Source organism: Athene noctua, chromosome 27 (genome assembly GCF_965140245.1).
Source record: "Athene noctua chromosome 27, bAthNoc1.hap1.1, whole genome shotgun sequence".
Taxonomy (NCBI): Eukaryota; Metazoa; Chordata; class Aves; order Strigiformes; family Strigidae; genus Athene; species Athene noctua.
Window position 1 is genome coordinate 4,526,014 of NC_134063.1, and position 14,034 is coordinate 4,540,047.

Sequence of the window (14,034 nt, forward strand, 5' to 3'; positions counted from 1 at the left end):
GCAGGACTTTTCACATCCCACTCCGGGAACTGTGAGCAACAGCAAGGCTGATGGCTGTGAGCTGCTGTTAACACATCACTGTCCTTCGTCTCTCCCACCAAAGGATGGTGCCCTCTCCTTTCTCCTCAGGTTTGACTCCTCTCCCTTCTCCCTCTGCTACCAGCGCCTGCAGTGACACCCCCACCAGTGCCCCAAGTGACGGGGTTGCTCATGCACCAGGAGGTGGCTGCTGGTCCCTTCCCCTGTCACTTGCTGTGCTGGGAGTCCAGTGCCTGTCCTCACACTTGGGGCCTCCCTTGCACCACGCCAAGCAAACTTTGGCTTTCTAGAATTACCATGATGAATGGTAAAATGTGCCCAGCGGGGACATTTGCAATGACAGATTCCCCTCCTCCCATAAATCCTACTATAGACCCTTTCACCTTACGTAGCAAAGATCTTACTGAAGAGCATTTTGTTCAGAAAAAAAACCCACCCCCAACTTGCTTTTGTCAGGGCAGCTCCTCCAGGGCTCACCCCAAGCAGCGATGGTTGGATCTGGAGACTTTACAGTGCTGTTTCATGCCAGGGTGCCCTGCACCTGGGTTATTTTAGGTATCAGCCACAGGGTGATCCCTTGCGGGGTTTGGGTTTTTTTGGTGAATTTTAAAGGGCGTCTAGACAATGTGCAGCAGTGGAGATATGCAGTGTTCTAGGAGGTGAAAGCCATTGCTCTTTCCCATTGCCAGTGCATGGGCTAACTTGCATCCTTTTAGGGGCATCGGCTGTCACTGACGTAGGCAGATGGCTGCCTCCTATTAACTGCCCACCAGATCAGAGGGTGATTAATGAGGGATAAAATTTCTGGGGGTGGCAGTAGATTCATTGCTGTGGAGATCAGAGAGAGTCACATTTTCATGCCAAAGGCAAGGTACTGGAACATCACTTAACCCTTCCCCTCACCGGCTACGCTGCTCTGGCATTGAGTGTGGGCAGTGGAGCACAGCACAGCTGGTCCAGCTGTTCTAGACAGGAATCACCTATTCCCTGGGCTCATCCATTTCCTTCCACTGCCTGCGTGGGTAGAGGGTTGACATCATGGATCCCAGCACCTCGATGTCCACACAAGACCTTTTTTTGCTATATTTTTTAGGCAGACAAATGTTACTGGACTCAGCAAGAGGTGAGGCAGCAAAACGATCTGGGCTGCATTATTTAGAATCTCAGATAAGATGATGAAACAGTCTGGTTTGATGTTAAATGCCTGTTTATCATGCCAGACTGTGTGCTAAACTGGAAACCGAGTGAAACAGTTAATGCTGTAGAACAATTTCCCTGAGGAAACCTTTGTCTGAATTTGTTCCTGACTGTCTTTAAATGCTTCATGTGGTGCTGCTGGCTTCCACTTTTGATCTTAAATAAGTTATGAAATTTGATGAGAAGTTTCTGGAAATTCCCTGCATCTGTTTTTGACTCCTATTCACTGCAGAGGCATGTTTCAAAGGAAAATGGCATTATGCCCCATCTGGGGGCATGGAAGCTGAAGCACAGGGAGATGTGATTCAGCAGACCTGAAAAAGATGGAACGTGTCTCGGGCTCTGTCTTGATCTCACAAAAATCACTTAATATTGTAGAACACCTAGAAACAGCACCAAAATCATACTGGCTAGGTAATACCAAGATTCCAATGGCCTTCATGCTCATGGGATTCTTGCGGAAAAACCTTTTGCTACAGGAAAAGCACGTGTCCCTTGCCATGTGTCTGCCTTGCAGACTGCCCACTGGCCATCTGCCCAGACTATCAGACGTTCTGCTGCTTTGCCAGGTTTATTTGGGCATGGGTCCCTGCCTGCATGGCTCCTGCCATGCCAGAGCCTGAACTGCAGGGTCACTGGTTGTATTGCCAGCAAACCCAGCCTGGAAGACAACCCTGGGGCTTGCAGTGAAGCAGATTCAGGGGATGCGTCTTTCCAGTCCATTATCTAGCTCATCTGAGCCTGGCTTATCTCTGGACAAGTCCTGTTCTTAGAGGGTCAGGAGTCTGGCCACACTCTGCCACTGTGGAGTGGCTGGAGGAGGAAGGGATGCTCTGCGGGTTGTTCTGGGCCCAAGGGACATCCACCTGACTTTCAGGAGGAGTCCAGGGTCACAGCTCCATCAGGGACAGAGCATCTTTGGCTCCCTACCAAGGAGCGGAGCCCACAGCCACAGCTGTCACCTGGCTTCTCAGGATCGTTCTCCTGGCCTCCTCCACCACCATCATCTCAGTAGCTGGTCCCAGTGGCCACAGCTCTGCCCGCTGGCAGCATCCCATGCCCTGGCACCACCAAGCTCTCAGGTAGTGCAGGTTTATCAGCCATGTCCACTTCACCGTATCATCCTCAGACCATTTTACACCATTCCCTTTAAATAAAACCTCTTAATTTCTTAGTTTCAAACCTAGAGTGCGCAGCTGTGGGCTTGCCAGGACACAGCCTTGCAGGGAGCTTGGAGCAGCAGCATAAATCCCACATTCCCTGACCTCAGTTTTCAGCAAGAATCTGAACACAAGAGCCTGATCTTGACTTTTTTTTTTTTTTTTGGAATGACATCACGATTAAGAACTGTTGCTGTCCTGACAGCAATTGTGTCATCTTGCAAGAAGCAACATGTGCTAATTTTAGCAAATGCATTTTTGAAATTATAGTCAATGAAGTCAGAAATGAAAAAGTTAAAGCTACTTTAGCTCAGCTCTGTTACATGTTTTTGACAGCCAGTGATATGACTGAAGACATCATCTACACTTTTGTGCAGAAATATAGGAAAGAGGTGTAACATCAGCACTGACACTGGTGTGAGAGACAGAAAAAGCCAAATTCCCATCTCTCATTATATTCATAAGATCCTGATGTCATGTATTGCCCAGAGAAAGAGCCATGAGATAGCCAAGTCCAGCATTAAAAGGAAAATGTTGAAGATAACAACTATCTAGGTAACTTTAAACATCCTCTCCCATGCATTTTCTTTATTATAATAACACTAATTAATGCGGATCTCATGCTATTTTTCCATAGGAATGTCACGTACAGTACATGCGATACATGGAGCTCACCAAAATGAAGAGATGGGATCTTTTTCTCTACCCTGTCAGATGGTTGTACACATTATTTATTGCCCAAAGTTCAGTCTAGGCACACAAGAGACATGGCAAAAATTCCTGGACCAACACTGTGAAAAACTTGTAAATCTCTATCAGGTTTGTCAAATAGTTTTGACAGATAATTATTTGCAAATCTTTCGTTTCTCTAATCGTAAAATTATATGCTGTACTTTGTCTTTTCAAAACAACATTTTAGGACCTTGAATAAATATAATAATTTAAAATTTGTTAAGAACCCCTCCAAAACCAAAAGTAAGTGCATTGTTTAAAGCCAAATTATATGTTCATGTCAAGCTAAAATGTTCATCAAGTCACCCCTAAAGACTCTTCCTTTCTCTTCCTTTATTTTTCAGTTTGTCCGGTGCAGCAAAAAAATCAATTACTTGTACAGCTCTATTCTAAGCACATAATTAATAATAATTAACTACAAGCATTTTTCCACTGTGCTTCACATATTAAAACTGGAACACTTCACAAGTAGTTTATCTTCATGACAGCCCCGTGAACTAAGGCGAGGCATTATCCTGTTTTACGGGCAGGGATCTTAAACACAGCGCAGTTGGCATGAAGAAATATTTACTAATTTTGAGAGGCTGGCAACTGATTTTTATTTTTTCTGTGATATTAATTTTACAGCAGTTCACGCGCTTTCAAAAAAGTTTGGGCCCTTGGAGTTTTCTTTGGGCACGATTTGGAAGCCACACTGGCCAAGCTAAGAAATTTTCTCTAACTTAATTATGTTTTTCAGTTAGGCAGCCTTATTTAAAATAGTGGCTAGTGCGCCTGTGCTATAGCAAGCTTTGCTCTAGATAGATCTGTCGTGTGATTGATACTGCTCTACCTTTATTCCTACAAACAAGGATTCTCCATTTGACTCTACAAACTGAGGCAGGGCAGCTGCTTTTTATTTAGGGTAATTTTACGTGGGCTGGTTGGGAGTGTATGGAGCCATCCTGCTGCTCCTCACACTTCAGAGCTTTTCCCTTGCAGAGTTTTCTAGACCATGAAAGTATACAGCTGAGAAACATCAACTGTTCCACCACTTCGTGTTTTTCAGGGGGTTGATGTGCACCCCAGTATTTCCTGAAAGAAAGATGACTTTCCTCCAACTCCCTCTCCCATCCCCAACTTGAGGTCTGCTATGGATTCAAGCAGCAGAGGTAGGTTACATGCTCTAAATATTCAGTTGCCTTCTCCACGATTCCTGGGACCAGGTAGACTCAGGAATGATCAGGGTGAATATATTCTTGTGTGCAAAAGCAATGCCAAAACGCCCAGCCACCCAGGGGGAAAACAGATGGGGAGCTAGGCAAACACATACAAGTGTTTGTAACTCCCCGTGGCCGGCAACAAGCATTTGATGGCAGGGAAATAAAAAACTGGTTGGAGGCTTGAAGGAGACTTTGAAGGAGATCTTGCTGGGATGCCTGAATCCTGGGGCTTGCTATGCCCTAATCACATGCAGCTGTGCTGAAAAACCCTGCTCTAGAAAATCAGGGAGGGAGCTAAAAGCATCATGTTCATAGAGGTTTGCGTATGTTGGAGGGATTAAAATGCTTCTTAACCCTCCAAAGTGGAATGCAGAAAAAAAAAAAAAAAAAAAAAAGTATATTTCCCTCGCGTGCCAGTCATTTGTAGGGCTGTTGTTGCACTCCAGCCCTCGTAAAGAGGCTGCAGAGAGGAGAGCAAATGTACCCAGGAAATGTTAATTAAATGTGTTTCTGAGATCAGTTACACGTGAATTAACAGAGGAAGCGGATTGAGCAGGATCATGCCAGAGGTGAGACACGGGATAGCATCTATTCTAAGCACAAAGAACAGTCTTCACTAGCCCAGATACCCTAGAACTGTAGACTCAAACAAAATCTAACTGGCTTTACAAATGTTTTCCAACCATAAAGATCCGTGGGTGATTTATCACCCAGAAAAGAAACCAGAAAACTTTTCCATTGATGTAATATCACCTGCTCTGGACACTTGAAAGTCTGGGTTTTTTTTTTAAATATTTGAGGGTCAAAAGTTGCAGATAGATTTCTGGGAGCTTCTGCAAATATAACAAAGACCCTGTGTGCATTTTTAGGTGTCAGAATACCTTTAACTATCCAGTTCCTGCATAAACGTGGTGAGCACAATATAGGAGTCAGCAAGGATTAAACTAGACTAGACTGGAAAGGGAATCTTTTGCCTCAGCAGTTGTTACCAACTTGGTGTGCCCTTGAGAGGGAGGAAAATGTCGGGTTTTGTCCTTTCGTTGCTGTTCTACTCCGCACCATGTCCCAGTTCTGCCGTTCTTAACTAGGTAAAGTCCACATTTGTTTTCAACCGAAATAGGTATGGCAGGATTGGGCCCAGGAAATAGTTTTTTTATCTCGTTCAGCTCTACAGAGCGCTGCAGACGTGTTGACAGAGCTGCATTCCTTGCAACGCTCCATTATTGGCTGCCTGTGAAAACGAGCTCTGCCTTTTCCCTGTTAGTCCCCACAAGTTTGCTGCTAATTAGGCTGAGCATCATTCTGACTTCTATAAAGCTAGTAGGGGGTTGATTAGGAAGAGCAAAAAGAACAAAGAAGGCAGCGAGGACATTTCAAAGAGAGGCAGGAGAAGAGATGACAGTCACCCTGTCAGCTTGGGGCTTGCCCTGGAATTTCTGCACCTCTGTGAACTGACCCGATAGCTGCATTTGAACCCTCATCCACGGGGTGTAAAGAGGTAACTGAGCTCCAAGCCAGATGGTGGGATAAGAAGGAGGCGTTCACCTCGCCGGGTGCATTGCGCTCAGCCGTTTGGGTTCCATTTGGCGCAGAAACTTCTCTGAACCCCTTTGACCTGAAAAGCAGCTCGATTTGGGCTTTCTGGGGTGACTTCTGGCACAGCGGGCGTCCACGCTGGGGGACTTCCACCTCCTGGAAAAGTGGTGGGTGTGCAGTGGCGCAGAGCAGAGGGAGCTCAGAGAGGAGGAGAGCCACGTGCATTTTATTATATATTATTTAAAGAAAAGCCATCAGTTATGATTCCTAAAGCAAGAAGCAAAGATTATTTTTAATTTGCACAGAGCAAAAGAGTGGAATTAGACTCAGAGCTGACATTCAAAGTTCTTCCTTAGAAGAAAGACTTAATTTCACCAACATACTCCTTTTTTTAAAAAAAAAAAAAAAAAAAAAAAAAATTATTTTGACAAAATGCTTTTAACTTCAAAGATTTTCTCCTCTGGAGCCAAGGTAACTTTTGAGCATGAAGGTCCTGGGCTGGGTCACCTATCCTTCAAGCCATCTGTCTTAATTGATTCACGTTAGTTATACCAAGTACAGGAAAATGATCAGCAAGAAAAGTGCCTTTTACTTGATTTTTTTTTTTCCCCTACTGCTAACACACCACCATTTCTCAAAAAAAAAAAAAAAGAAAAAAAGAAAGAAAAGGAAATTAAGAATACATCCCAAATTGAAAATGAATTATTTTTCACCAAGTCTTTTGATGTGAAGTCTCTGTGACTAATGCCCTCCTGCCTTCTGCAGCTCCAGCCTAAATTTGGGACAAGCAGTCACTGCATCCAGCTGAACTGAAAGCATTCCCTAATTAACTGAACCAAACGAGTCCTCAGCTCCGAAGGAATGGTTAGGTGATAATCATGTCTGCATTCAGACGTCTCTTGCTTAAACCCAACCTCTCCCCCAGCCCCTCCTTGAAGTTAAAAACTTTTGGCTGAAGAATGCGGTAGGATTGTCCTCTCGCTACTCCCACTCCTCCTGCACCCCTTTCTCCGCCACAAGGCCCTCCCCCTGTCCAATTTGGATGAGGCTGTACCTTTTCTTCTCTCCTTCAAGAGTGAGGGTTTTATTCCCTTCTTTTCTGCCCAGATCTCCACTAAACAAAGGAGCTCTGGGCACATCACCAGTTCCAGGACGTAAAGGTATTTAAACAGTTTCAGACTAAATCCAGAGCTGCATAGCTAAGAGCTGATTTCTTTCTCTTTATCTAATTGTTTGTCTGCCTAATTGTATTTTACTGTTGTTTTGCACATATATATATATTTTTAAATTGATTTTAATTTGCACACTCAAAGGCATGGTTTTGAAATATCTTTCCTAATTCCCTCCAAACTTGCAAATCAGTTTAAAATCTGATTTAGTGATGGATTCTCTTTGCTTTGTCAGTGTATTTCCTAAAGTGGTTTGATGGAATTTCTCAGAGCTGAAAATAATTTTTGAGCCTTTTTTTTTTTTTTTTTAAAAAAAAAAACACCTCTCTTTTGATGGTGTAAATGACTTTTCCATACTCTCTTAGTTGTGTGAACGCTCTCAGAGTATGTGCCTGTGTATCGATCATTTGTCATGCTTCTAATGTCTCCGTGAGGAAATGGATGCATCTGGACTTGCTTCAGTTTTAAAAATTTTTTGCACGAAGGCTGGAAATCTCCTGAAGTGCAAAACTTTATGCTTTTTACAACTTCTTTTTCCATCTGTTCTCTACCTTGGGAGCTCTAGGAGGAGAGGAAACGCTCTCCCTTTTGTCTCGCTGAAGATAATCATATCCCAGCCTTCAGCAGACAGGCGTGTGTAGCAAAGTAGCAGAGCTCTTACGGCTGCAGGAAGGGCAGTTTCTTTGTCTCTGCTTCCAGCCCTGCCTTTTTCCTTCCCACTCTGTCTTTCTCATTCACTGCATTTGAAATATTAGAGCCTGAAAAATGCATGCCCTCAAGAGCTGAGAGATTCCCAGCTGGGACACTGGGAGCAGTGAGGGGTTTTAAATTTTTTTTTTTTTTTTTTTGGTTCAGACACATTTTCTGTCTTGTCTGGGCTGATTTTTTTTTTTATTTTTTTTTTTTTTTTGCCTGCTTTGGGGCTGGGCTGGAACGGGAAAGTGCTGCTGTGGGAAAGCAAGGGGGACAGTTAGGGGAGGCTCGGGGGCCCTGTCCCTCCCCGCAGGAGCCGACTCGGAGCCCGGTGCCTCTCGCAGAAGCAGCAGATTATTTCCACTCTGGGGTGGAGAGGGGAGACCCGTGAGGATTCCTCCCTGAAAGAACAAACTTTTGGGGTCTCGAGGTGAGAGATGCTTTCTGATCCTCCTCCGGCCAGGAGGAGGGAGGAAGGAAGAAGGGTTGGTTCCCCAGCCCCATTTTCACAGGCAGAGCTGGGAGATTTGGGGAATTGGGGAGGGGGGAGTGATGGGGTTGGGGGGAGGAAGAAGAGGGAGCAGGAGAAGGGGATACAGTGGAACACGTTCCTCCGCGATCCTTTTCATCGGGCTTTCTCAGAGCCTCCCTGGTCTCCCACCCTGACCCCGGCCTTACAGCCCTGCCTGCGCAGGGCACCCCACATCAGCACCCTCAGGCAGAGCCTTGTCCCAGGCGGCCCCCCCAGGGAGTCACCCGATGGCACTGTGACCCCCGGGGGGGTTGGTCTTGTGCCAGGGTCCATACCCCTCGCCCAGGGCAGTTTTCCTTTGCCCCCCAACGCCTGGAGTCCCAGGACGGCTGTAAGGACTAAAATAAAGCTGCTCCAGAGACCACTGTGGGCTCCTTCTCCCCTCAGCACCCCATGGCACGGGCTGACCCCCCGCTTCTGCCCCTCTGGGCTCTGCTTGCACTGGCCCCGGGCCATGGGACCCCTCCGCCATGTCGCTTGCCCCCAGGGAGGAGCAGGGCTTGTGCCTTTTTTCCCAGGGATGGCCTTGTTCATCAGGATGGGCTTGCTCAGGGCAGAAAGTCTCTGCGGGCTGAGGACCTGTCCTGGTGTGATTCAGGGCCAAACTCCGAGTCTGGCCCCTGCCCAGCTATGGCCATCTCGTAGGCTCTGCTGCCGGCCCCCAGCCCCCGCGAGCTGGCCATGCTGTGCTTGCCCAAGGTGAGTTCACAACCAGCGTCCTGAAGGGTCTCCTTGCTGCCTCCACTGGCCCCTCCACAGATGCTTTGGATCCTGTATCATCCTCCGCCCCATGACCTCTTGTGCTCGGCTGCCTGTCCCAGCTCAGGACCTCTCCTACATCCCTCCAGCATGCCCAGCCCTCCACCTTCTCTGTCCCTTCACCCTCCCTGGACACCAGGCTTAGCTTAATGCACCATGTCTTCATGCTCTAGCCCCAGCTCACAGCCTCCCATCTCACTCCAGCCCACGATGACCCTTTTGCTTACCTCAGCACTGGTTTTTATGTCCCTCTCATGGGTTTGCCAGCAGACTTAGTTTGCCCCTCAGGCAGCTAGAATTACCAGGTATCTGAGAGGTTGTTTTTCCAGCAACTGATGTCCATGCCATGGTCTGTCTGGAGTACGATGCAGTAAAACAGAGCTGTGTGACCTGGGAAGATGGTCCATAAATAGGATTTGCTTTTTCTTCAAGTTCTCCTCTTGCTGCATAGCCCTGCGTCTCCCGTTTCTCCTCTCAACTAAGGCATATGCCGAGGTCAGTATCATCACCCACCACCATGGGCAGGCCCAGGACAGATGTACTTTTGTCACTCTGTTTCTCCGTCATAAGGACAGGAAAATCGTTAAAAGGGCAGAATCATGACTCTTGGAGATCTCTTGGTTTCCAGCTCTTGGCGAAGAAAGGTTTAGCAATGCTGTGGTAGGGTATGATGGTGTGAACGTGTTGGTTGCATGTACAAGGAGCCAAACTTGGTGTGACTGTATGACCCCACTGTATTAACTCTGGGGAGGGGTCGTCTGGGATGATCAATCATTTTAAAAATATGAAAGCCCTTAAGAATGCTTCTGTCTCTCTCTTTTTCTTTCCTCTGTTTTTGCTTCTAGAAAGGGAACGGCAAGACGGCGTCTTGGCACTTAGGGGCTGCTGCCTAAAACCATCCTCCACCAAGGCAGCAGGGACCCTACAGCTGGAAGAAGCTTTTGGGGCAGCCGGGGGAACTGAGGAATCCGTGCCATCATGGGGGTATTATGGCTGGCCAGGTTCATGCTGGGATGTACAGCAGTTATGTACGTGGAACAAGCCCAGGGTCAATATGAAGGGGACTTGCAGACAGACAGATTTGCAGGCTACGAGGAAAGACAGCCAGCAAACAGAGTGAGAAGAAGAGGCCAAGACACTTTACGAGGGTATGTTTAATGTTCTTTTCTATTTTACAAAGCAGAACTTGGGTTATTATCATAGCACATAGACATGCTTGTAGCATTGCCTTTCCTGGAGCTCGGGAAGGAGCCTACTCTACGGTAGGAGGAAAGCTTATGCCACAGACTCCCATGCGAGCAGAGAGCTGTGCATGGAGCTCTGCTGCTTTGTGCAGGGGGTCACAGCACCTTAGGGCTCATCTGCAAGGACTGAGAACCATCCACACTCTGCCTGTTTGTGGGAGGGGTGCTGTGCGTTTGGCTGGAGTGGTGGCTGTGGCTGGGCTTTCCACCGTCGCTAGTGGGGATGCTGTCAACTCGCGTTTTGACCCTGGAGTCGCTTTCAGCTCTGCTACCAGTCAATGCTCTGGGCTGTATTGAGAAATTATTGCCTCTGATAGCTGCTTTTACAAGATGACTGTTGTTAAATGGAAGGTGTCACACTACATCCCTTGTTGTGCAGCGTAGTTGTGGCTTGTGGTCTCATCTAGAGATAAATCAGTGAGAGAGCTGGACCTGTGAGTGTTTTCCACCTGAGGAGGGAGACAGGGCTCAGCTAGAAAATCCTGAGGCTAGTGCTGGAGCTCAGCTGTGTTTGCATGCTCTCAAGATGGTTCCTGGCCCCAGCACTGATTCTGGGTTATTTTAAGTCTGCCTTGGCTGTAGTTCTTGGAAAGCATTCCTGTGTCAGTGGGCAGAATCAGAGCAGAACGTGATACACGCGCGAAGCCTGGACTGTGCCAGAGTCCTCCGGCACTTGCTGGGGAATGCTTCTTGAATGGGATGGAGTGCTGTGCTTTCAGCCCAGACAGGCAAATGTGCCGTGTTTGGGCTGGAGCTGGAACACAGAGCCTGGCCGTGGAGCTGCCAGGGGCAGGGCCGTGGGGCTGGCGGCATCTGCTCTTGGAATTCAAACGTGCGTGGCCACTCCCTCCCGCTACGGCGGACTTGGAAAAGATGGACAGCAACTGTCCTGGGAGACTGGTCTTCTCAAAACTAGCCACCAAAAGCAGCCATTAGCTCACTCACAGGGTAGGGACAGCCTATGTCTTCCCCAGTACGATCCATGCAAACTGTCTCCGTGCTCCTCTCTTTGAGTCCATCATCCCTCAGACAAAACATCCCAAATATTTATGACTAATAGGGATTGAGGCCCTTTCTTGAAAAGGATGGAATGGCAGTCTACCAGGTCCAGGGACTCTTGTTCAGCCTGGCTGACCAGGGCTGTGTGTGATTGATTACTGTGCTCATAATGGGGATAGAAAGAATTGGAAGGAGTTGATGTGTGCATGGATACTGCTGTCTCACACATCCCTCTGAAGAGAAAGGAAGGGCAGAGCAAGGGAATGATGAGTGTTTCCATTCCCCACAGGACTCGAGAGAAGGTCACTGGTGTCCAGTGGTCTTATGGCACTCGGTGACTTAGGTGACCAGATCCTGTTTTCAAAAACGATTTACAGCTTAAATCCTTTTGACTTTTGGTGAGTTTGAAGAGTCCAAATCCCAAGTGCATTTTAAAAATGAAGCACAGATTCCCAAGTTAGAAATTACTTCTGAGAACTCTTCTCTACTCTAAAACCTCAGACATGGACCAACAATTAAGTAAAGCAACGCCAGATTATTGGTTGTGTAAGCTTAGTGGCCACACAGTAAGTTCGACGCAGGATCAGAATCAGGCCTGAAGTGTCTGACTTGCAGTCCCCTGCTGAGAGCTGAGGACCACACTGCTACCTCCTTCGTTTTCTCTTCTGCTTTCTGAAGCAATTGCTGTAGGAAAAGAGAAAAACTCACTGGGCTAAGTGCAAGGTCTGTCTAAGGAAGTCTGTGCAACTGTAATTTAAGACAACTGAAGCATCATTGTTTCTTGGCCCTTGGGAGACCCGTCTTGTTTCAAGGGAGGGAATCATGGTGGGCATCACAGGGGAAGCTGGCAAAACTCAGAGTGGCTGGAGCTTCTGCCCCAGGCACTTCCCATGCTCTGTGTCAAGTGACCCTGACAGTCTCCTAGGTTTTGTGTCCAAATCTCTCCTTCAGGATTTCCAGCCCTTCAGCAATCTCTCTTTAAAATCTCTACTTTACAAGCAGAGAAAACCACTTGAGATGAGAAATCTATTGAAGACTGATGTTTTAAATAATGTTCTACTGGGCTTGGAAAGCAGCTCCAGATCTCATCAGCTACAATGCCGTGGATGGGTCTGGCAGCCTGTGAAAGCCAACTCCTGCAGAGCCACAGACCCAGCAGATTTTGCTGTAGCTTCCCCAAACAGCACTAGTCCCTCGTCCTTATGCTCTGGTTTGAAACAATTCTGGAGAGTTGCAGCTGCGGATCAGTGTCTTCCCTGACCTGGGGTTTGCTGCCTTACGGTATTAGGATTCTTTGGTGCTGTGAAATTTAGCTGAGTTTGATACACTTTCCTGGGAAAATCAGATAAGCCATACTTTAAGCTTTGGTCTACTCACAGACTACCATTATAGTAGCAAAATAAATGAACGAACAGTGAGTTTTCTTGGTGCAGCTTTAAATGTAAATGAAGGGAGGGTTGTCTTTTTTTTTTTTTTTTTTTCAATTTAGTGTTATTTTACAATGTAGGCATGCTGGTGGCTTATCTCGGCTATTGATGTTTGTGGAATCATCTGTTCTGTAACGCCACACCTCTAAACACACAGCTGAACCTCTAAACGTGCTTACCTGCGGTGTCTGTTTTAATAGTTGATGGCACCATTTCGAATATTTGCTTTGGCATTTGCTTTCGAAGACCCACAACTTTCTTTTTCAGAGAGATAGACTAATTTCAATCCAGTTTTCAACTGAGATATCTTTGGTTCTGAGACTTTCTTTGCTCTGTGGCTTGCATGAAAGGAATTTAAATAGAACTGCAATTAAAACACAGCAAAGCTTAGCTGCATCACATGGGCCTAAATTGGAAGCTTCCCTGGTGAGTCCTGGGCCACCACCCCCAGTCACTGTCCTGGACCTCTGGTTTCTGTGAGAATGTTCAGAAGTTTGTACATCAGTTCTGAATGCGAGGAAACTACAGATTTTGAGGATTTGCTGGTTAGATCTAATGATGAAGCAGTGCAGAGTCCTAACTTCTTCTACTTCTTCTTTGTGGAAACCTGCTCAGGGCTTCTGGACTGTCTGCAGCCCTGTCTTATTTGTTCCTTGAAATATTTGCTTTCCCAACAGAAATTAATGTGTTTTTCGTAGGAGGGCTCACTATGCTTGAGACCTTCCATCCTGCCAGATCTCAAGCCTTTTACAACGTTAACATGCCATTCACAGACGTCTTTGTTGACAGAGATGTTTTTGCACCCAAAATTTTTTTATGACAGACAAACCAGTACATTAGGGGACTCAAAGGACAGTCACCTATCTTGACAGGCTAGATCTGGTGTTTGCTCTCCCATTTATTCTTGTATGTGCCCTCTTTTTTCTTGGGTGGGTGGAACCACAGATTGCCTCCCTCTCTAAATTGTGTTATATCACAATTTGGAAAAGAAAATAGAATCACACCAGAACTGCACAGAGCAGTGTGACTCAAATGTTTTTCTAGGGAAATTTTTACCAGTTCTGGAAGGATCAAATACCCAATCATATCTGGTGCTCCTTCCTTCATTTCTTCCTAAATATCTTCTACTCCTGCACACAGCACAAATAACTTCCTCTGGGTTTTTCAGGAAAGTCTTGAGTAAGCCCAAGTAGCACAGGATATCTGCTCTTTTTTGGTGGCAAGTTACTTTGTGTGAAGTTTCAGTCAATTAGTACTAACTGATAATAGAAATACACAGAATCATTTAATATCATAGAGCTCCTAGCGTGAAACTACTCTCTAGTAACTCCGACCTGCCCAACAC

General features: G+C 46.5%; 1 protein-coding gene across 1 annotated transcript in view; it reads left to right on the top strand.

The window, feature by feature from the left end:
- Positions 1 to 9,989: 9,989 nt before the first annotated feature.
- LOC141970846 (fibrillin-2-like) overlaps positions 9,990 to 14,034 on the top strand; it is a 109,762-nt gene continuing 105,717 nt past the window's right edge. The window contains exon 1 of the mRNA XM_074927738.1: positions 9,990 to 10,167. Within this exon, the coding sequence (XP_074783839.1) occupies positions 9,998 to 10,167 (170 nt within the window). The 5' untranslated portion in view covers positions 9,990 to 9,997. The remainder of the gene's footprint in view (positions 10,168 to 14,034) is intronic.